Here is a 25,191-nt window from a genome sequence, read left to right on the forward strand (position 1 = left end):
GGCCACGATTGCAGCGGCCTTCTTCTGGGTCTAATGGTGCGTTCCAGCTACGCAGTGTCCTTTATATTTTGTTGTTAGTGTTCACTGCGCATACCATTACGTCATAATTTTAAAAAGGTAGTTGGTTTCATTGGTCACTTAGGGAAGAAGGAGAGTGAACTTTATTGTAATAGGTTATTCCGGTGGAGGGAGAACGTGACCCCTGTTGTCCATTGGCTCCTGTGTTATGAACCATGATTGGTGGTCTTGGCAGTCTTGCGGAAAAGAAATAAAATTCAGCGAAGCCTGTGTGTTGGCCAAGCAGCCAATTATGACGAAACGCAAAATCAGAGAGGCCATCGAAATACTTAAACACCCTAACAACACGAACAGGGAGGATGGACTCAGGCTTGCCCCATCTTGGCTGCCAGTAATCAGTGCCCAACAGTCCGCACTGTCAACACGAGGCACGAGCACTACTGGGCGAGTAACTGCCGCCGCGCGGCCGACGTCCAGCAGTTGGTAAACAACAGCAAACTTCTCATTCGACGGTGACCACCAGTCATGGCACATAACACAAGAGCCAATAGACAACAGGGGTCACTTTCTCCCTCCACCGCAATAACCTATTAAAATAAAGTTCCCTCTCCTTCTTCCCTAAGTGACCAATGAAACTAACTACCTTTTTAAAATTATGACGTAATGGTATGCGCAGTGAACACTAACAACAAAATATAAAGGACACTGCGTAGCTAGAACGCACCATTAGACCCAGAAGAAGGCCGCTGCAATCGTGGCCGAAACGTTGGTTTTTCTCCAGCAGCAGTAGTTTTTACATTATGACGCGGTACTATACCCAGAAAAATTTTATGTCGACATACTCTGGCCGCGGAAGCCTACGCAATTATATCATTGGCAACAAGTTCCCAAAGTTTCAATGTTGAAATCGCATCCGAAGTGCCTGAAAATTAATTATAAATATGACGCAGCCTCCCTGCCACGCCCACGTTTTGAATTAGCACTTCAATACCAGCTCAGTGAACAACGGTTCTGTGTATTACTTTCAACCAAACGTGTGCGGGATACATCTAGAAGGCCGTGATACATACTTTTTGGTTTAATAGATAATCTTTGATTCAGTTCCGTATCTTATAAACGATTCTCTAAATTCACTCATATGGAAACGATGCCCTAAAAACACGTTTGCATCTGCTACAGTTATCAGAACTGCAACTTTTGATGCAGTTATTGTATTCAATGGTGGGAACGTCGGGAGGATGAAAGTATTAGAAAGAATGGAATTCAAGATAGGAAATTTTACTCAAGACATCCTGAGACAAATAGATTTACAGCGCGTCTCTGCAGCTGAAAAGTCAATTGAAGACCTGGTAAAGCAAAGAAGACAGACAGCAAGAAACCAAAAGAGAAGCCTCGAAGGGAAAGACGACCCAAAGTACAAATGTGGCGCCTTCTGAAGAAGTGACATAAGGAAAAAAGTTAGGTTGAACTTTAAATTGCGTTTCCTGAAAAATTTGTTTTTAATAATTTATATACCTTTTCTACAGTTTCTATGAATGCTTCAATTATGAAATTTTGTACGCATATTTCTGTAAACCTAAAAACCGATGCCTCAAGAGCAATTTTGAAATTCTGATTGCAAGTTTGGAATTTTGCATTAATTTAAAATTGTACTTGTGGAATTATGATTAAAAAATTATGAAAATTCTCCTATTAGACCTATTCCAAAAACCTCATGAGAGAAGCTTACAACATATAAAGAGATGTAACAGACAAATTTTTGTAGAAATCTCTTGAATATTTTCTGAGAAAAAGGAACATCCATTATTTTTTGAAAATAAAACTTCAAATTTCTTTTTAAAAAAAGTTGAATATATATAATCAAAGGATTTTATATGTAAATGTGTTACTTTGATGTAAAGCGCGGTACAAAATTTCATTGCCATATCTCCAAAACTGTGGATTTGGTGCATTTTTTAAATGTGTATTTTTCATCAACGTCCCGCCTTAACGGACGTTCAACAAGCACAACTGGTACATTCTGCCGACGATACTACTGTTGTAATAAATCATATTAGAAATAAAGCAATGGAAGAGGCCGTTAGTGAAGATTTTAAATAAAGTTTTAAGTGTTTCCCTGCAAATGAATTCTCCATTAATTTTGAGAAACACTATATTCAATTCTGCGCATCAGGCAGCCACACCATCAGTTGTTGTAGTGCATGAACAGGAATCAGTAAGTGGGGTAAAATGCTACAAAATTTTGGGTGTAAATATTGATAGAAACTCCGAGTGGAAGAAGTATGTTACTGAGCTGCTCAAATGGTTCAAACGGCTCTAAGCACTATGGGACTTAACATCTGAGGTCATCAGACCCCTACACTTACAAGGGGAAGGCCCCAGACACGGCCAACCGATTCGGCTCAAATTTGGCAGGTCACTTGCGTACAACCTAAAACGAAGGAATCTAAGATATTTTGGATCAACACCCCCGCGTTTTTGAGAAAATCACCCCTAAAGGTTATGACGAGCAACCGACTCAAAATTGGCGGGATCGATAGATAATTGTAAATAGAGCATTTTTCATCATCAGGTATGGGGTCCGAAAATACATATTTTTCCAGAAATCGAGGTAAGAAACTTTTACAACTGCCGCTTCTGTATCCACATGGTAAACGCTTTTCGCCGACAGCACCGATACCGCAACGGCTAAGGTAACTGGCTGGGAATCGGAGAACCCGTGTTCGAATCTCGAAGAAACCTAGCGGATGTTCTTCTTTTCTTTTGTATTTTTCCATATCTCAATTGATAGGGATAGGAGGGTTAATAAGGTAAGTAAATCAATAAGGAATGATAGTAATAAGGTGAGCAAATAAATTTCTCAAACCTCTTGGGATAGTAAACAACGTAAATGTTACTCCAGGTCACTTTACAATGGCTCTTCCAGTCACTACTTCGTGCCCTCACTTTTCTTCGAACAAATAGATGGATGGTACTTGTCATACAAACATTCGAAACAAATGTACTCACGGCACCAAGAACATCTAATGAATGCGATCTTTCGACAGCTACACTGCTCCTTCCGAAGAGTAGGAGGAAAACAAACTTGGTTTACATTTAAAAATGTGTCTTTTTCGGGAATTAATTTTGATGAGTACCACGCATACGACATCATTGCCTGAAAAATCGGTGCTGAAAGTTGGTTATGAATTATGCTGTGAATAGTTATTGCATCCGTGCGAATGTGCAATTCTCGCTAGGATTCCAGAAGCACACTGCAATTCTGAAGCCCGGAAATAAAGTTTTTAAGCTGACCATAGAAATAAACATCATACGGCTGGCACACAGGTGTGCAGTTTGGCGGTATTTTACTGCACACGTAGTTTGACCCTCGCCATCTATAAACATTGTGTCATATGTTGTAGTATTAATTTGTCCACTCCAAGAATCGAATATTAGACAAAACTTGTTACCAGAAACGTATGGTTTTAAAACATTCTCAAGAAATGTTCTGTAAATCGCATTCGTCAGTTTCCCGGATTTGGAGCAGGTAAGGTAAACAATTTTTCAACGAGTCGGTTAAACGACTGACCTCTTCTATAACCCGAGGACCAAATGTAATATTCGTTTTTTGTAAACACAGGAAAACCTTAGGCAACACTTTTCCAGAGGCTGTGATGGCATATTGCGCCGTGTACGAACGTGTTAGTTCGTTTTTACTACCAACTGCGACAAGGGTTCGTTTTTCTCCCTTATGCGATAACGTGCGTCTAATATTCAGCCGATACTCGCATCCTGTTTGATCGGTGTTGATCACGTAATCACGATTAAAACTGGTTATAAGTGACGCCGTTTACGTGCTGAAAAGAGCCGCCACTTTCTGTATATCTTCTATATTTTGTACATCCTTTTGAGACAAGTATTTAGTGACGTACCGTTGACGAATTTTATGCTCCGATTTGAAATTAGTTTGCCTACCTTATTATTATCATTCCTTCTTGATTTACTTACCTTATTAACCCTCCTATCGCTATCAATTGAGATATGGAAAATTACAAACGACACGAATAACATCGGCTAAGTTTCTTCAAGATTCGTACCCGATTTTTCCGATTCCCAGCCAGTTACATTGGCCGTCGGACCCCATACCTGATGATGAAAAATGCTCCATTTACAATTATCTATCGATCCCGCCAATTTTGAGTCGATTGCTCGTCATAACCTTTAGGGGTGATTTTCTCAAAAACGCGGGGGTGTTGACCCAAAATATCTTAGATTCCTTCGTTTTAGGTTGTACTCAAGCGACCTGCTAAATTGGAGCCGAATCGGTTGGCCGTGTCTGAGGCCTTCCCCTGTTAGAACTACTTAAACCTAACTAACCTAAGGACATCACACACATCCATGCACGAGGCAGGATTCGAACCTACGATCCCGGCAACAGCGCAGTTCCGGACTGTAGCGCGTAGAACCGCTCGGTCACAACGGCCGGCACTGAGCTGCTCAAACTGTCAACTTCAGCTACTTTTGCTGCTCCTATAACTGCTAGTCTTGGAAACAAATAAATCAGCCTCCTAACATGTTATGCATATTTCCACTCTATAATGTCTTGGGGCATAATTTTCTGCGGTAATGCAATTTTTAGAAAGAAAGTATTAATTTTACAAAAGCGAACAATAAAAATAATATGTGGTGTTCACCTGCGATCATCATAGAGGCGCAACTTGAAGAAGTTAGCCATTTTAACAGCACCTTTACAATATGTATATAAGCTAATAAAATTCGTCATAAATAATTCATCACAATTTGAGAAAAATAGTAATGTCCATAACACAACACTAGAGGGTAAAATGTCTGACAGGTAACAGAGCAAGTTTAAAATCTAACCTAAAATCATTTCCCCTTTGTAACACCTATTCCATGCACGAATATTTATACATTATTTTCTTCTTTCTCGCTGTTTTGGTTACGTTGTTTTAAAACGAAGCAATGACTGCGCAATTTCTTTATAAGGGAGGCGTTCAATTTAGGCCACTTAAGGTTTGGACATTTAGGGAAATCTATCTACAGAACTAGAAATTCAATTTACTCCTTTGTTAGGGTAAAAAAGGAGAGTTTAATAACTTCACTAATTTAAATGTAAGTAATGAAGCGTTAGTCGCTTAGTGGGCTTTAACACTCTGTATCCTAAATAAGGTCGAATGTGTGTTCTTAACAAGGCCCATGCTCTTAAATTACCGAGCGAGGTGGCGCAGTGGTTGGACACTGGACTCGCATTCGGGAGGACGACGGTTCAATCCCGCGTCCGGCCATCCTGATTTAGGTTTTCCGTGATTTCCCTAAATCGCTCCAGGCAAATACCGGGATGGTTCCTTTCAAAGGGCACGGCCGACTTCCTCCCCCGTCCTTCCCTAATCCAATGAGACCGATGACCTCGCTGTCTGGTCTCCTTCCCCCAAAACAAACCAAACCATCTTAAATTATTATAGAAGTAGAAAATAAGACACTATCAGATTAAATGTTGTTACATTATTGTAACAAAGAAATATAATTACAAGTAGACATTTACAGAGAGAAAAAATTAAGTAACCAAAAAAATGAAAAAAGGAAATACGAAAATTCCAGTTAAACTGTTCAACATCTTAAAAACATACTCACACTTTCTTCATGAACATGTTGCTTGCACGTTATACATAACCGCATACCTAAAGCATGGTCCTTTCGAGAAAACTTCTTTTCTCTTTTACGAACTTAAATTAAAATCGTCAACTCTAGTTTTCGTAATAACCCCCCCCCCTCCCACCTCAAATAAGTGTTCACAGGTTCCAACTCTCACATGAGTCAATTAATTAGCGGAGAGGACAGTAATATCTGATTCACAGTAAAGAAAACTAATGACTCTTTTCTTACAAGAAATGTATTAAACAAGGCCTACCCGGGACTTATCAGACCCCCCTACTTTCCCCCATTCAGTTAGCAGTACCCTCATACCACTAATAGTTTAATTACACAGTTTCAAAGACGAATAAACGAGCTTTCCGGGGCATATATAATACATAATGATTACCCACAAATTACTCCAGATGTATCAGAAAGCCACACACTCCGAAGCTAGTCCAGCTTAGCACTCAAAAGGAACAACACAAAATGGAACGAAACGAATTACAGCTGAAATGCGTCGCTAGCGCCGTCGAGTGCTCACTAAGTGCTGACACCTTCCAGGTCTCCCTCATACTTTCAGAATTACGAGTAGTGGGCCTTCTTTGATACGCCCGTGTTACTACTACCGACGCAGGAACGAAGGAGAAATATACACACCTGGTTGACAATCATTAAACAGGCGTTAAGCCCACAGCAGCGTTTCGTGGGAAGTGGAAAGACACCAGAAATTTGATGCCGGCATGAATGTTTTGGCTCCAGAGAGATATGGTACGGTCAGTTACGGTGCTTCCACGACGGTGGATTGTAGTGACTCCAGTTACGAGACTTAGTATATTTAAGTTAGATGATGCTATGATAAAGAAACAAGATATACTTGCGTTTGTTTTTCATTTCGATAACTATGCCTAAGCACCTCACGATGAAGCCATGAAAAGGCTTCGAAATCAATTACTTAGTGGAAAATTACTATCAAAATATCCAGTGTGCTGCAGAGCAAAGAAAGCCTCGGTAATTAACTTACGACACGTTTCCAGAATGAAATTTCCACGCTGCAGCGGAGTGTGTGCTCATATGAAACTTCCTGGCGGATTAAAACCACGTGTTGGACCTTTTCCTTTCAAAGGCAAGTGCTCTGGCGGCTGAGCTATCCATGCACAACTCACGCCGCGGCCTCATAGCCTTACTTCTGCCAGTACCTCGTCTCCTGCCTTCCAAACTTCGCAGAAACTCTTCTGCGAAACTTGAAAGCACTCCTGGAAGAAAGTATTGCGGCGACATGGCTTAGCCACAGACTGAAGGATGTAACCCAAATGAAATTCTCACTCTGCAGGGAAGCGTATGCCAATATGAAACTTTCTAGCATAAGTGCAAGTGCCGCAACTTTCGCAGGAGAGCTCCTGTGAAGTTTGGAAAGTAGCAGACGAGGTACTGGCGGAAGTAAAGCTGTGAGGACGGGTCATACGTCGTGCTTAGGTAGCTCAGCCGATTGAGTACATGGGCATGAACGGCAAAGGTACCGAGTTAGAGTCTCAGTCTGGCACACAGTTTTAATATGCCAAGTAGTTTCAAAAAATGGTTCAAATGGCTCTAAGGACTATGGGACTTAACATCTGAGGTCATCAGTCCTCTAGAATTTAGAACTACTTAAACCTAACTAACATAAGTACAAACGTGTCTGCCTCATCTGTTGTTACTGTTACGGTCACCGCTTGCGTTACCTACTGTGCTTGGACTTAGGTTCAGTCCTACAGCTACTTTATTGTGTTCTGTGTGATGCAATTGTAGAATGAATAGCAATTTGGATAATACCGATGAATTATAAGCTAGGCCATGTACCACGTGTCCCATAGGTCACTCTCTTGATGCTTTGTTCCCAGTTCATGAATACCTGTGTCACTTTTTTTCGTGCAGCGCAGCAGGACACCGGACGATGTTCATCGAGGACTCTCCGTACCTGGGCATGTTCCACTTCGAGAAGCCGGGCTTCTCTGAGTCTCCCACGGATTACTACCCTCGACCCTACATGCGCGCCGTCGACAAGGAATTGGGCCACGCCGGCACCGAGACTACGAGCAGGTCAGACACTCTACCTGTGGACCGTTTCCATTCCCAGTAGGACTCCCAGTGTGTTTGGGTCGCGGCTGTGTAGCTAAAAATCTTTGGTGTGTTCTAGGGCTATAAACGTGTAATTTGGTCCCTCCCCCCTCCCTCCCCCCTCTCTCTCCCTCCCACTCTCTCTCCCTCCTCCTGTTCCCCTCCCCCCTCTCTCTTTCACTCTCTCCCCACCTCTCCCCCTCCCCCTCTCCCCCCCCCTCTCTCCCCCTCCCCCTCTCCCTCCCCCTCTCTCCCCCTCCCCCTCCTCCTCTCCCTCCCCCTGTCTCCCCCTCCCCCTGTCTCCCCCTCCCTCTCCCCCTTCCCCTCTCCATCTCTGTGTGTGTGCGAACGTGTGTGTGTGTGTGTGTGTGTGTGTGTGTGTGTGTAAAACATTAATTGAAGAGAAAAAATGAAGACGATGATGCTCTTTGATTCACGATCCACCATTGCTAAGAATTTTTCGAGTGACTCCATTCCATCTGCAACTGCCAATTTTCTATTTATTTTCTCTACTGTAATACAGTTTTGGTCTTAGGCTATTTTCAAGTTTATAAGAACATTCGATGACTGTATCAACATGGAGACCAGCAATGGTAAATGTCATACTGGCCTCTTACACATGTACGTAAATTATGTCAACAGCATTGTGCACCTGACTGAATATGTTACATTTTTAATTAAAATTGCTCTGTCACAGCTTGTACGCTGAGTGCGATTGCGAGATTCAGTAATATATGTTACTTTAGCCTCTTGATATGCTGGCATGTTAATTGTGCTAGCTGTACATTTGTAAGAAATACCTATGTGCACAAGGCTGTAGATATGTTTCTTATGCAGTGCAGCTAAGAGGCTAATATGGCAAAATATTTTCATCGCAGGAATTGATGATGACACTTTCAAAAAATGTACACTGATGTCCAAAATTAACGCAACAAACCCCTATTTCCCCGTCCCGTGTCTAAGTCACCATACAATCATACCAAATGTCAACAGATGTCCGTACTATCGTGTTCTGCACGGAACATAGCGTTCTGGTCAACAGACTACCGCACGCACCAGCGATGACATCAGGGCACCCATGAAACGTCGAAGTATTTGTAGGACAGTCCCACATCCACAATCGTGTGTACAGTCACAGAAGGTGCAGTATGGCACAGACAAGACGCCGACGAGACACTATGCGCTGGGGCGCCGTAGGAAGAACGGAAGCAGGACAGTCGTAAACTCGTGTGGCCGATGGCTTAGTGTGGATCGTTCTGTTGTTTCTCGGATGTGGCGACAGTTTATACAGACAGAAACTGTATCCCAAAAACCAGGGTAGGGCCGACCACGTGTGACATCGGAAAGAAAAGACTGTTACTTGGCTGTAAGAGCACAACGGTACCGCCCAAGTACTGCACGGTAACTGGCATCTGACCTCGCAGCATCCACTTGACGTACTGTATCGTGGCAAAGGCTGTGTTTAGTGTCGGAGACTTGCTGTGTGTGTACCTCTGATGCGTCTTCGCAGAAGGGAATGTCTGGAGTGGAGTCGTCAGCGTGCCGCCTGGACGGTCGAACAGTGGGCCGATATTCTTTTCAGAAATGAGTCCCGACTTGATCTGTCGAGTGAGGCTCGACGGATTCGCATCTAGAGGGAATGTGGAACACGATTTAGGGACCCCAACTTTATGGAAAGAGACCAATATAGAGGAGGGTCCCTAATGGTGTGCGCAGGGATAATGTTGACCATTCGAACCGCTATTCATGAGATTGCACGGGTAAATGGACAAGGTTTAACTGTTGTCCGATACCCTGACGAGATCTTGGGACTCACATGCAGTTGTTGCGAGGTGCTGTGGGTTCGGACTTCGTATTTATGGGCAAAAATGCTCGACTTCATAGAGCACGCGCGGTTGACGTTTTCTTGGAAACGGAAGATTCTGCATGCGTGGCGTGGTCTGGTCCCACTTTCGATTTGAATCCGATGGAGCACGTCTGTGGTGCACTACGGAGACGGCTTGCATCACGCCAGCATCCACCAACCATTATTGCAGACTTGCGAGCAGCTCTGCAGGAAGAATTGGCGGTGTTGCTTCAACATGAGATTGACGACATCACACACAGCATGCACCGTCGTTGTCAGGCATGTAATGTTGCAATAGATAGTCACAAGCCATACTGAGCACAGTGTCAGTTGTCGGATTGTGTGCGCAAATCCGTTAAGTTGGAAAAAGACGAACAACATTTTTGTCTACCATTACGCATGTTGCAGTTGCTTACGTTCTGTACTCTTTATATCGTTTATACTTTACTATCATCTGCTTACGCTGTTCTATTGCGAAATAAACGCAACCCTGCAAACTTTCCTAATGTTTCAGTACTTAAAAATAGCCTAAGGCCGAAATCGTTTCGTAGTACAGAAACTAAAACAAACACTGACAGTTGTGGTGGGATGGAATCATAAAAAATGGAGACAATGTGCCTTTGCTTCTTCATGTGCCAACTCATTTCATTTTGAACGATTAGCTAAGTATTTTGTTCCTATACGGAGTGTCTCATCCTACAAAAAACATGTCCACGTAGTCTTCATTCAAACGGCAAGTCTGAATAATTGATGCCTCAAGCCAATGACAATCCACCAACTACATCCTCTCGTCGGCTTTGCAGCACCCAATAACAGGAGGTAGTTGTCGCGGAGAGACAATAAAATGAATGTCACATCCTGGGCAGCCTCTGTTACCATAGACTTACACTTTATTCACTCCACAGAGTTTTAGAAACAGCACCATCACCACCACCACTGAAACAAAAGCAAAAAGCAAAATTGGTGAAGAAATGGAGGGCACTGGATCATCAATCAGTCATTCTATAAAAAGGCTGATTTCCACCCGAGCGCAACATCTCTCTTTCTTTATGTAATTCTCTGAAATGACTCACTGCTGTCTTAAAGTGAGGAACAATGTGAACTTACAACAATGGCAACGACTAGGTGAAGGGGTGAACATAGCTGTGGAGAATAACGCAGCCCTGGCACTGGCTAATGTGCACAAAACTGAGATATCTGCTCACAAAGGAATCCCTACTGAAAGCAAATACCAAAGCTGGAAATTATGCTAAATATCTAATGTATGTTGTGTAAGACATACGTGGAAAATAAATCTGGAGAAGCGTCTCTTTAAAAAACTCTTCTCTCATTTGAAACAGGTTGTAGTAGCCTGCCCACATGAAGGGAAATGGTCTGTCATATTTATTGATCAGATATTCTTAGTGATGTCTGCAACAGATTCACAGGCTTGCTCATGTCTTGAATAATTGTCCAAATTTCCCCAGATTTTTGATTTTACTCGAGCAAGACTTGCATTACTTTAACGTCATTATATCAATGATGTAATAGCAAAATTTTATGTTTATCTTGACCTGATTAACAAAAGAGTTCATGTAAATAACTAATTTGTAGTATAATGTTTGACTCACAGTCATCGGCCCAGTTTTCAAATGGTTGCAATATTAATAACTCCAGAGAATGATATAGCATTTATTACTTTTAGAGTCAAACTTTTCATTTACATTCCACATCTTCAATGTGCCCTTTACTGGACACACAACAAACAGCCAAACAGTCAAATTAGTCTCGAGTTCTGTGAGTCTGTCAGGATGATATTCACTGGAAACCGATGTTGTAATGCGAGATCCGTTCATCTCTCATGCATTGCCTTATTCTCTGCGAAAATCACGTCCAATAGCTGGAACTGAATATCAGCAGCTGAAATAGAGAAGCTAAAACGCCGTCTCCCACTGTGTTATCGCCCAATGGACTTGACATACATTGGGTAATGAAAGAGGGGTGAGCAAGCTAATTGTACAAGGCTGACCCCTTCCAGCGACAACATGAAATGCCAACTCACGACTGGTACATATATAAAAATTTACTTACAATGTTTTCTCAAGCTTATATCTTGAAACAAGCAGAACATATACACAGCCCAGTCGCATTATTATGACCATCGCCTGTGTTCGATGTCAATGTGCAATAATCGCTCACAGATGGCAGATAAAAGCACTAGCAGTGGAAGGCATATAAAGTGTTTTGGGTGGACCCAGAAAACTGTGTAGTCGTTGTCATAATGCAGAAACAGAGCGATTTATCCGACGCCCAAAAGGGAGTGATCATTGGGTTTCGGAAGAAGGGAGGAAGCATTTCCGAAACGACTAAGTCTGTAAACTGTTCGAGCAACGCCAAGGTTAAGGTATGCCATGCATGGCCAAATGGCGCTGTGTGAGTGAATAGACGTCCAACTCTTGAGCAACTGACCTCCCGTGTGAACCAAGGGACTACCGACAGTGTCTCCGCAACGACCTTTCAGTGAATGTTGCTGTGTGTATGAGTCTCCACAGTAAGCGCCTGGTTCATGCACCCATACTGACTGCTGTTCATCAACTTTGAAGCCTAGAGTTTGTACGCCGGCACCACAACCGGACATCCGCTGTGTGGAGACAGCTGGCTTATTCAGTTGCATCACGTGTTACGCTCCATCGCACTGATGCCACTGACTTGTACGGCGTGAAATGTCTGGAAGCAAGCACCCTGCAATGATTGTTGGAACAATCCAGGCTAGAGGTCATTCCCTGGGTGAGCTCGTCATTCTCGAAGCCAAGGTTGATCAACACAAGTATGCATCTATCCTTGGGGGCCATGTCCACCTCAAAGCGTATGACTCGGTGCCCCACTGCAGACTCCTAACTAAAGTACGAGCATATGGGATTGGTTCCCAAGTATGTAAGTGGCTCGAAGACTTCTTAGGTAATAGAACCCAGTACGTTGTCCTCGATGGTGAGTGTTCATCGGAGGTGAGTGTATCATCTGGAGTGCCCCAGGGAAGTGTGGTAGGTCCGCTGTTGTTTTCTATCTACATAAATGATCTTTTGGATAGGGTGGATAGTAATGTGCGGCTGTTTGCTGATGACGCTGTGGTGTACGGGAAGGTGTCGTCGTTGAGTGACTGTAGGAGGATACAGGATGACTTGGACAGAATTTGTGATTGGTGTAAATAATGGCAGCTAACTCTAAATATAGATAAATGTAAATTAATGCAGATGAACAAGAAAAAGAATCCCGTAATGTTTGAATACTCCATTAGTAGTGTAGCGCTTGACACAGTCACGTCGATTAAATATTTGGGCGTAACATTGCAGAGCGATATGAAGTGGACCAAGCATGTAATGGCAGTTGTGGGGATGGCGGACGGTCGTCTTCGGTTCATTGGTAGAATTTTGGGAAGATGTGGTTCATCTGTAAAGGAGACCGCTTATAGAACGCTTGTGCGACCTATTCTTGAGTACTGCTCGAGCGTTTGGGATCCCTATCAGGTCGGATTGAGGGAGGACATAGAAGCAATTCAGAGGCGGGCTGCTAGATTTTTGTTACTAGTAGGTTTGATCATCACGCGAGTGTTAACGGCAATACTTCAGGAACTCGGGTGGGAGTCTCTAGAGGAAAGGAGGCGTTCTTTTCGTGAATAGCTACTTACGAAATTTAGAGAACCAGCATTTGAGGCTGACTGCAGTACAATTTTACTGCCACCAGCTTAGATTTCGCGGAAAGACCACAAAGATAAGAGAGATTAGGGCTCGTACAGAGGCATATGGGCAGTCATTTTTCCCTCGTTCTGTTTGTGAGTGGAACAGGGAGAGAAGATGCTAGTTGTGGTACGAGGTACCCTCCGCCACGCACCGTATGGTGGATTGCGGAGTATGTATGTAGATGTAGATGTAGATGTAGATGTACATGCAGTCTGTTCTTCTTCAGCACGATATCGTCTACCAGCAGGACAATGCAACATTTCACACAGCTCACAGTACACATGCATGCTTACAAGATGACCACGGTAAGTTTGCTGCACTCCCCTGACAACCAAACTCCACGGATTTAAACTCAGCCAAGAATCTATGATACCACCTCGACTGGGCTGTTTGCGCCACGGATCCTCAACCGAGAAACCTAGCGCAGCTGGTCATGACACTGGAGTCGGCATAGCTCCACTTCTCGTTTAGTACCTTCCAAACTTGACTGACTGTCTTCCTGCAACTCTCGTACTGGTCAGCACTGCAAAAGGTGGTTATTCAAGCTTTTGACGGGTGATCACATTGTGACTGGACAGTAATTTTTAGGTGAACTTTTTTGCATCCCCTAATTAACTGTGAAATAGAAGGTAAGCAGAGGTCAACGTTAAGAAATAGAAGTGTTCAAAGATGACTAAACAGAAAGACAAAGGCTGTGTGGACGAGACTTCCTGGCCCTGTTGCAGGTGCGCTGGCGAGCGGCTTCAGGTGTCCGTGTTGCTGACGTACGTTCGCAAGTTCGTGGAAGCGATGGGTTCTGCTGGCTGGCGCTACTGGGCACTGGGGTGGAGCACGTCCGTGACGCACGATCGGCTCAACGGTCCGCAGCTGGCGGATAGCGAGCTCAGCAGCTTTCTGCGCTGGCTGAGGGACACGGGTGCACTGCAGTCCACCGTGCTCATGCTGCTCAGCGACCACGGCATTCGCGCCGGCGCTTTCCGGCAGGTAACCCTCCCCTACATACACCTAACTGCACGCAGCTGACAGATCGCTAGTCCAGCAGCCTGCTGCGCTGCCGTAGCGATATGGGCGCACTGTGCTACACTGTGCAAGTGCTGACAAGAAACCACAGACTGTGCAGATACATTTCCTATTGTACACTCTGTTAATGTCCGATAATCATTACTAATGAATAACTGAGGCCGTCAGCTCGTGATGTTTTTATTGTGGTCTTAATTCTAGAGAATATTTATTCATTTTACATTTGGCTTGTTTGATGGAACCTGCCACTACTAAATCTCCTGTACTAACCTTTCTCTTTGAGAGTAGCACTGGCAAACAACGTCCTTAATTAGTTGGTTGGCATATTCCTATCACTGCCTTTCTCTAAAGTTTTTACCAATTCGCTCTAGACCCAATACAAATATTCTGAGATGTCTTACAATATGTCCTATCATCCTGCACCTTCTTCTTGTTGCTGTTTCACCTATTTCTTTCCTTACCACTTCTGTGGAGAATCCTTAATTTTCTTGTATTATCATTCCCTCATAAACAGTGGGTTTGATTTTGTTCCTAGAACAGTACTGAAAGATTTGTTCCCATGCAATAAGCCGTGTCCTATCTGAAATATGTAATGTATCACCAAGTCAAGACATTTTTCCCGAGAGACTGAAACATACCATTGTTACACTGCTCTTTAAGAAAGGTGAGATGTCAATAACTACTGACCTGTATCACTGCTGACAATATTATTCAAAATGTTTGAGAAGGTGATGTATTCTAGAATCCTATCTCACATGAGCAACAGTATTGTTCTCAACAAACCACAGTTTGGATTTCAGAAGAGTTGCTCTGCTGAGAATGCTACTGACATATTCACTCACCAAGTTTTACAAGCATAAAATAACAGAATAGTGCCGGTTGGTGTTTTCTGTAACCTATCTAAGGCATTTGACTGAGTAAATCATAATATTTTTCTAGATAAACTGAAGTTTTATGGTATTTTCGATCAAGTCAACCAATGGATTATGTCATATTTAACCAAAATAATATAGAAAAGTTTACTTAGTAAATCAACGTGTGTCGTCTGGAGACGTTTTTCTGACTGGAGAGAAATTATGTATTGGGTTACACAAGCCCCACTCCTTGGCCCACCATTGTCCTCATATATGCTAATGATCTTCAGTCTAATATACAACAAACAGAATTACATCTTTTTCAGATGACACAAATGTTGTAATCAGTCCAAGCATACATACAGCAAAAGAAGAAATTGTAACCAAAGTTCTTAAAAGCATCATTGACTCATCTTCTGTGAATGGACTCATCCCAAATTGTGAAAAGACAAAACATACCAATTTCTGCACATCTAGAGGTACTACACCAATTATATAATACATGGTAAGGAAATAATAAATAGGTTGGAAACTTTAGAACTGTTAGGTTTCCATGATGATGAAAATTTAAACTGGAATAAGCACATTTTTGAACCCCTAGAACAACTAAGTTCAGCTACATTTGCAGTTAGAATCATTACAAATCTTGGGGACAAAAAGTCAGTAAATTCAATTACTTTGCATATTTTCATTCAGTAATGTCATACAGAATAATGTTGTGGGGTAACTCATTTTAAGAAAGAAAGTCTTCATTGCTCAAAAACGAGCTGTAAGAATGGTCTGTAGTGCTCACTCATGATCATATTTCAGACATCTGTTTAATGAGTTGGGCATTCTGACTACTGCTTCACAGTATATTTATTCTCTCATGGAATTTTTTTGAACAGTCTACTGTAGTTCAAAAGTAACATTGATGGACATAATTACAGTACCAGAAGGAAAAATGACATTCATTAGTCCAAATTAAGGTTCTCTTTATCACAGAAAGGGGTGCATAATGTCGCAGCTAAAATGTTTGTTAATTTGCCCAATAATATAAAATGTCTAACAGACAATGTAAAATTTGAAAACAAACTGAAATAGTGTCCCCTTGACAATGCTCCTATTCCATAGAAGAATATGTTATTGCAGTGCACAAAAGATTGTGGCTAGAAATTGCTAACTCACACTCATATATTTAATAATAATAATAGTAATAATAATGATAATGATAATAATAATAATAATGATCTAAAACTACTGGCAGCAACCAATCAACAACTCAACCAATTACTAAAGATAACAGAAGTATTCAGCAATGATATAAATATGGCTTTTGGAACAGACAAATGTAAGAAAAATAGCATAGTCAAGGGAAAACACACTAAACAAGAAGATTACATATTGAATAACCACAGTGACTCCATAGAAGCGATGGAAAAAACAGATGCCTATAAATATCTAGGATACAGACAAAAAATAGGAACAGATAATACAAATATTAAAGAAGAACTAAAAGAAAAATATAGACAAAGGCTAACAAAAATACTGAAAACAGAATTGACAGCAAGAAACAAGACAAAAGCTATAAATACTTATGCTATACCAATATTGACCTACTCATTTGGAGTAGTGAAATGGAGTAACACAGACCTAGAAGCACTCAATACACTTACACGATCACAATGCCACAAATATAGAATACATCACATACACTCAGCAACAGAAAGATTCACATTAAGCAGAAAGGAAGGAGGAAGGGGATTCATCGACATAAAAAACCTACATTATGGACAGGTAGACAATTTAAGAAAATTCTTTCTAGAACGAGCAGAAACTAGCAAAATACACAAAGCAATCACTCATATAAATACATCGGCTACACCACTGCAATTTCATAACCACCTCTACAACCTATTTAGATCACGTAACATCAACAGATATGAAGAAAGTAAATTGGAAAAAGAAAACACTACATGGCAAGCACCCGTATCATCTAACACAGCCACACATCGATCAAGACGCATCCAACACATGGCTAAGAAAAGGCAATATATACAGTGAGACGGAAGGATTCATGATTGCAATACAGGATCAAACAATAAACACCAGATATTACAGCAAGCATTTTATTAAAGATCCCAATACCACAACAGATAAATGCAGACTTTGCAAACAACAAATAGAAACAGTAGATCACATCACAAGTGGATGTACAATACTAGCAAATACAGAATACCCCAGAAGACATGACAATGTAGCAAAAATAATACATCAACAGCTTGCCTTACAACATAAACTTATAAAACAACACGTTCCCACATACAAGTATGCACCACAAAATGTACTGGAGAATGATGAATACAAATTATACTGGAATAGAACCATTATAACAGATAAAACAACACCACATAACAAACCTGACATCATACTCACCAATAAAAAGAAGAAATTAACACAACTAATCGAAATATCCATACCCAATACAACAAATATACAAAAGAAAACAGGAGAAAAAATTGAAAAATGCATCCAACTGGCTGAGGAAGTCAAGCACATGTGGCATCAGGATAAAGTTGACATTATACCAATTATACTATCAACTACAGGAGTCATACCACACAATATCCACCAGTACATCAATACAATACAGCTACATCCAAACTTATATATACAATTACAGAAATCCATAATTATTGATACATGTTCAATTACCCGAAAGTTCCTAAATGCAATATAACATATACCGTACAGTAAAAAGGAAGTGACGCTTGATCAAGGTCCGTGTCACTTCCCATTTTTAACCAGGCTTAACGTCTGAGAAAGTAAAGAAATAATAATGATAATGGTAAACAAAAACCAGGAAGCCTTTTATATTTCTGCATGTAGCAATACTTGCAAATTAATTTGCAATGCCATTGTAAAATGACCCATTCCACATCACTGACCATGATTCAAGGTACATGAAACTAACTAGCAAGCAAAACTGTCTACATCTCTCCTAGCACCACATCTTGAACACTTTGATACTCTTCTATCTTGTTTTTGCAACATCTATGATTCACTTTAGTATTATGCTGTGCTCCAGACGTTCATTCTCAGAAATTTCTTTCTCAAACTGAAGCCTATATTTAATACTAGTAGAATTTTTTTGGCCAGGAATGCCCACTTCTATTGTGCTTGCATGCTTTTTATATCCACCTTACCTCATCCATCATGTGTTATTTTCCTGGCTACACAGCAGAGTTCCTTAACTTCATCTACTTCATGATCACAAATTATGATGTTAAGTTTCTCACTAATCTCAATTCTACTACTAATCACTTTTGTTGTTCCTTCATTTACGCTCAGCCCAAAATTTGTGCTCATTGGATTGCTATACCAGTCAACAGATCCTGTAAATCTTCCTAAATTTTACTGAGGATAGCAGTGGCATCAGCAAATCTTAGCTGACATCCTTTTACCCCGAATTTTAATACAATCCAAAAACTTTATTTTATTTCAAACATGTCATCTTTGGTGTAAAGACTGAACAGTAGGGGAAGAAGACTTCATCCCTGCCATACACCAATTTCAATCTGAGCAGTTCATTCTTGGTCTTTCATTCGTATAGTAACTTGTGGTACTTCCACATATTACATCTTTCCCTGTAGCTTACACTTATTTTTCTGAGAGATTCGAATATTTTGTACTATTTTCAATTGTTGAATGCTTTTTCTAAGTGGACAAACACTTTAAGTGTCTTACATTTTCTTAAGCTTGCATCCATTACCAATTGCAGTGTTGGAACCGCTTCCCTGGTGCTTTTACCTTTCCAAAATCTGAACTACATCTCATCTGATAGATCCTAAGTTTTCTTTTCCATTTATCTGTATAATGTATTCTTCTCAGTAACTTGGAATCATGAACTATGTAGCTGATGTGTGACAGTTCTTGCACATTCTGTCTTTGGGATTGTGAGGGTAGTATTTTTCTGAAAATCTGTTGGTATATTTCCAGTCTCATGGGTTATACATACCAACTTAAACAATTGTTTGGCTGACACTGCCTCCAGTGCTGAACCTGTGCAGTTCTCTCCACATCTGCACAGCTTCTGCTCCAACAAGCCTGTCAGCTCACTTGCTGACTTCGAGCTTTTAACCCCTCTAAAATTCCTCCTCCCACTTTTTTCATTCATCTATTGAACAATTCCTTAATGCCTCACAAGTCCTGTGAACCTATCCCTTCATTCAGTCTAGCTCTCTCTACCCTCACTGATTCAGTACCTCTTCATTAATTATTCCCTCTGCCTTCCTGTGTGTATTCTTCTGTAGCACCACATTTCAAAAACTTTTACTCTCTCCTTGCTCTTATTGTTCTTTGTCCACATTCTAGTTCCAAATAAGGTTATGTTCCTAACAAAGACTATCTACCATTTGAATTTATTTTGTTCTGTTATATTTCTCTTTTTTTCTTAAAAAAAGAAAGCTTGCCTTGCTGTTGCAATATGCACCTTTACTTTTGGCATCATCAATGATTTTGCTGCCAAAATCGCAAAACTTCTCTGCTACTTAAAGTGTCTCATGTCCTGATTTAATTCGAAAACACTGCATTGCCTTGTTTTACTTTTGTTGCTTTTCATTGTATAACAATTTGTCAAGGCACTGTGAATTCCATTCGTCTTCACTACCAAGTCCTTTACCCATCTCCAGCAAAACTTTAATGTCATTGACACACCTTAATGTTTTTTTCTTCTTCTGAGTGATCTTATTTCCTTTTCCAAATTGCCCTTTTGTTTCCTTTGCTGCTTGCCTATGTACAGAGGAATAAGATGAGGGATAGGCTACAATGCTGCCTCACTCACTTCTGGATTACAGCCTGCTTTTTTCATCTTTTGAATCTTATAACTGCAGTCTGGTGTTTGTAAAAGTTTTAGAGAAAGTTACACTCCTTGCATTTTATCATTGATAACTTCAGAATTTTTAAGCATATTGTGAAAAGTTTTCCTAAATCTACAACAGCAATAAATGCAGAGTTGTCTTTTCTCCTTCTGTCTTCTAAGATAAGTTGTATGGTCAGTATTGTCTCGCATGTTGCTGTAGTTCTCTGGGACTCAACCTGATCTCCTGTAGGTGGGATACCCCAGCCATTCCATTCCTATATAAAGAATTTGTGTAACAGTTTTGTAAGCATAATTTATTAAACTGACAACTTGGTAATGCTCTCACTTTCAGACACTCTTCTTTTATATTTTAAATCTTCAGTCATCTTCAAGTCTGAGGATGTTTGGCCTGACTCACATATTGTATATACTTTGTGAAACAGTTCTGGTATTGTTGGCACTAGCAAGGCTCTTAACAGCTTAATAGAATGGCATCTTTTTCCGGTGCATTGATTCGGTTCGAGACTTTCAATATTGCATAAAATTTTTCTCCAATTATCACATCATCTACTTAGTCCTCCATTTTCTGAGATAGCATAAAAAAACATTTCATTTAAGAGCATGTATGTGATAGTGGAAACCTCTGTAATAGGTCCCCATACCTCATATATCTATCATTGCTCCCGATAGTATGTTTTGAAAAGCCATCCCAACCTTTATACCTCACTAGTGTTTACAATTTATCATAATTAAAGTGCAAACTAGCTCACTGATTGTTAGGTATGTGTGTGGGGTTTAGTCATGCAGTTATTATGTGAGTTTGCCTGTATAAATTTCATTATTCGGATTGTGCTCCCTGATGCTCTAAGGCTGATGTGGCTAAACTCCTTAGTATATATATATATATATATATAAGAGCAATCTAAGAAGCAACAGACTGCAGTATTTTTATTGGCTCAGAGAGTCCAGATACACACTAATCACCTGAGTCAAAACTTTTAAGGTTATCGTGCCATGTTAACTTCAGCTCTTCTTACCAATGTCCACAGAATGTTGCAGGAGCGTACTTCTCGGGGTATTTTCATTTCATTTTAATTTTCAAAATGTCTGACCGAGGAAAAACTGAGATGATACGTTGAAGACGGCACAATAAGAAGCCTAACAAGATTTTAGAAACATGACGAAACTTGTGAAAGTCTTCACAGTTATATCTAGAACACATTGTTTCATGAAAGAAAAGTGAAGGGCGCGTTACAGCATAACTTACTACTGGAGAAATCTGCTGAGTCTTATATTACGAAGCGAAGAAAACTTAAACTGTTATAATGGAGTACCTTTTTTTCTGGGAGTGTATTTCTATGTCTCTGTGCGCCACATGAAACGATTACCGATTTGTTGAGAAAATATCTCATTTCCATTTTGAGGAAATGGAGTACGACAAAATCTTTAAGTCGCAAGTATTGCCTGAAATCCCACCAGTTCCAGTACTTTGGTCCGGGGTGGGTGACTTCATGCTAGCAAAAATGAGAGAAAAAGGTGCGTTCGACAGTTTGGCCGTTTCTCCGAAGAATGGCCTAGTTGGAGTCGGGTCAGTGGCTGCAGAGGGAAAAGTTCGGCTGGAACGACCGCCGCCCGCAGAATTTTCAATCTTGTGGTGAAGGGGGACGGCGGAGAGGGGCAGCTAACAACCGACGCCGCGGGGGAAAACCTGTTGAGGCGCCTGAGAGGGGAAGCTCTCAAAGGCTTGCGCAGCGGCAGGAGGCGGCCGTGACGTCACTAGCGGCAGCTGGCGCCCTGTGCGAAATCTGCGCTGATCCCAGGGGAGTGCGACGGCGACACAGTGAGCGCGATCTGGTCTGTTTCCTCGATTGACAAATTCGTGCATTTATCTGCGTTTACGCCAGTAAATAAGCTTTCGCTTGTATCTCGATGGTAACTTCGATGAAATTTCCTTAATGGGTGGACTCGAATGGGATTGATAATCCAAATAACCGCAAATGATACAGGGCTTAGTGAACACATGGTTGTTGTAGCGAGACTGAGTAACGCAATTCCCAAATCGACCAAAAATAAACGAAAAATTCTTCTATTCAAAAAGAATTCATTTCCACTCCTTCCAAATTAACAAGTAAGTATAGACAGGTGTGGCTTGAATTTAGAGAATAGTATAGACAGAAATTGGGAGATTTATACCAAATAAATTAACAAAAGATGAAGTTGATTTCCCATGGTACACAAAACAGGTCAGACCACTGTTGCAGAAAATACGAAAAGACCATGCCAAATTTAAACGAATGCAAAATCCCCAAAATTAGCGATCTTTTATAGAAGCTGGAAATTTAGCACGGACTTCAGTACGAGGTACTTACAATAGTTTCCACAACGAAACTTGATCTCGAAAACCGGCATATTCAGTCTGGAACCGCGCGACCGCTACGCTCGCAGGTTCGAATCCTGCCTCGGGCATGGATGTGTGTGATGTCCTTAGGTTAGTTAGGTTTAAGTAGTTCTAAGTTCTAAGGGACTGATGGCCTAAGATGTTAAGCCCCATAGTGCCCAGAGCCATTTGAACCATCTGAAACCGGCAGAAAATCCAAAGAAATTCTAGGCGTTTGTAAACTATGGCAATGGCAAGAGACAGTCTGTTCTCTGCGCGGTAGCATTAATACACTGTCGATAACAGTGCTGATAAAACGGTGTTACTAAACGCAGTCTTCTGAAATTCCTGCATCAGAGCAAACGAAGCAAATATTTGAGAATTTGAATCAAGAACAGCTGTCAACATGAGTAACTTAAAAGTAGGTATCCTCTGAATAGTGAACCAGTTTAAATCGCTTAATAAAAGCGTCTTCCGTCCAGATTGTATACGAGGTTCCTGCCAGAGTACGCTAATGCAATAACTCTGTACTTAGCAATCATATACAACTGCTCGTTCGACGAAAGATCCGTACCCAAAGACTGGAAAGTTGCACAGGTCACACTAGTATTCAAGAAAGGCAATAGGAGTAATCCAATAAATTAGTGGCCCATATCATTCATTAACTTCTATATGCAGCAGGATTTTGGATCATATTTGTGCTCGAACATTATGATTTACCTCGAAGAGAACAATCTGTTGACACATAGGCAACACGAAATTCTGAGTGCCTTCACAGCTGATTTCAATCTGATTCCGTATTTCTAGATTTCTAGAATGCTATGGACACCGTACCTCACAAGCGAGTTGTAATCAAAAGATGTGCGTATGGAATTAGTCTCACTAATGGGACTGGATTCGAGATTTCCTGTCAGACAGTTCACAGTTCGTAATAACTGACGAAAAGTCATCGAGTAAAACAGAAGTGATTCCTGACGTTCCCCAAGGTAGTGTTATAGACCCTCTGCTGTTCTTATCTACATAAAAGATTCGTGAGACAATGTGGGCAGCCACCTTAGATTGTTTGCAGATGATGCTGTCGTTTATCTTCTAGTAAAGTCATCATAAGATCGAAACTAACTGCAAAACGATTTAAATAAGATATCTGTATGGTGCAAAAATTGGCAATTGACTCTAAATAATGAAAAATGTGAGGTCATCCACATGAGTGCTAAAAGGAATCCGTTAAACTTCGGTTACATTATAAATCAATCAAATCTAAAGGCTGTAAATTCAGCTAAACACCTAGGAATTAACATTACGAAAAACAGAAATTGGAAGGAATGCATAGAAAATGCTGTGTGGAAAGCAAACGAAAGACTGCATTTTATTGGCAGAACATTTAGAACATGCAACAGGTCTACTGAAGTGACTGCCTACACTACGCTTGCCTGTCTGCTTTTGGTGTATGAGGGATCCTTACCAGATAGGATTAACGGAGTGCATCGAGAAAGTTCAAAGAAGAGTAGGACGTTTTACATTATCGAGAAATAGGGTAGAGAGTGTCACGGGCATGAAACAGGGTTTGGGGTGGACATCATTAGAAGAAAGGCGTCTTTCGTTGCAGCGGGATCTACTCACGTAATTTCAGTCACCAACTTTATCCTCCGACTGATGAAATATTTTGCTGACGCCGACGTACATAGGGGGAAACAATCATCATAATAAGACATGGGAAATCAGACCTCGCACGGAAAAACGTAGGTGTTCATTTTTTTCCGCGTGGTGTTCGACTTTGAAATGACAGAGAAGTAGTGGGAAGGTGGTTCGATGACCCATGTGCCAGGCACCTCAGTGTGATTTGCAGAGTAGACATGTATGAAGCTGTAGAAATAATAAATTACTTGAAGAGCCCATAATATACTGGGCTGTCATAAGAAGGCAGATGATTGGGCAATGTGCAGAGCACTACGTACGCAACACTAACGTATTTCTATCACGTCCGTCTGTAGCGTATTCTTCAAAGTGCACGTAGCACACTTAGCATTGATTTCCAGCTAATCACCTTTCAATGTCCACGTCCTACACTCCGTCGTAAAATGGCTGCGAATTGTGGCACACATTTTCTGTCGGTATCCCATAGTGCTCCCATGGGATATGGGTTACAACAACCATGGCATAGTGACGTTATTGGCCGGCCGAGGTAGCCGAGCGGTTCTAGGCACTACAGTCTGGAACCGCGCGACCGCTACGGTCGCAGGTTCGAATCCTGTCTCGGGCATGGATGTATGTGATGTCCTTAGGTTAGTTAGGTTTAAGTAGTTCTAAGATCTAGGGGACTGATGACCTTAGAAGTTAAGTCCCATAGTGCTCAGAGCCATTTTGAACCAGTGACTTTCTTGTAATCACCGCGCACACTTCGTTTACGACTTTTGTGAGTCTGCCTGTTGCACGGTATTCTTACATAAGCGTCTTCTACTTCTATAATCGCTGTATTTGCTTATCTTCAATCAGCGGCTGTATGCGAATGATTTTGATAGGTGTTAGAACAGAAGGATCTCTGTATTTTAAATACATTTTTATTTAGTTTTAGCCATTGGAGCTGGTTTCCTTACCTTACTAGTCCTAAATAAAAACAAAATAATTGTGACTGAACCTACAATTAGAGCAAACTGCCGGCCGCTGTGGTCGAGCGTTTCTAGGTGTCTCAGTCCGGAACCGCGCGACTGCTACGGTCGAAGGTTCGAATCCTGCCTCAGGCATGGATGTGTGTGATATCCTTAGCTTAGTTAGGTTTAAGTAGTTCTAAG

General features: G+C 41.2%; 1 protein-coding gene across 1 annotated transcript in view; it reads left to right on the plus strand.

Annotated features, from left to right (window-relative positions):
• Positions 1 to 25,191, plus strand: part of LOC124594478 — a 113,614-nt gene that overhangs the window by 62,564 nt on the left and 25,859 nt on the right. The window contains exons 6-7 of the mRNA XM_047132853.1: positions 7,567 to 7,731; positions 14,037 to 14,295. Of these exons, the coding sequence (XP_046988809.1) occupies positions 7,567 to 7,731; positions 14,037 to 14,295 (424 nt within the window). The remainder of the gene's footprint in view (positions 1 to 7,566; positions 7,732 to 14,036; positions 14,296 to 25,191) is intronic.

Source organism: Schistocerca americana, chromosome 2, assembly GCF_021461395.2.
Source record: "Schistocerca americana isolate TAMUIC-IGC-003095 chromosome 2, iqSchAmer2.1, whole genome shotgun sequence".
NCBI lineage: Eukaryota > Metazoa > Arthropoda > Insecta > Orthoptera > Acrididae > Schistocerca > Schistocerca americana.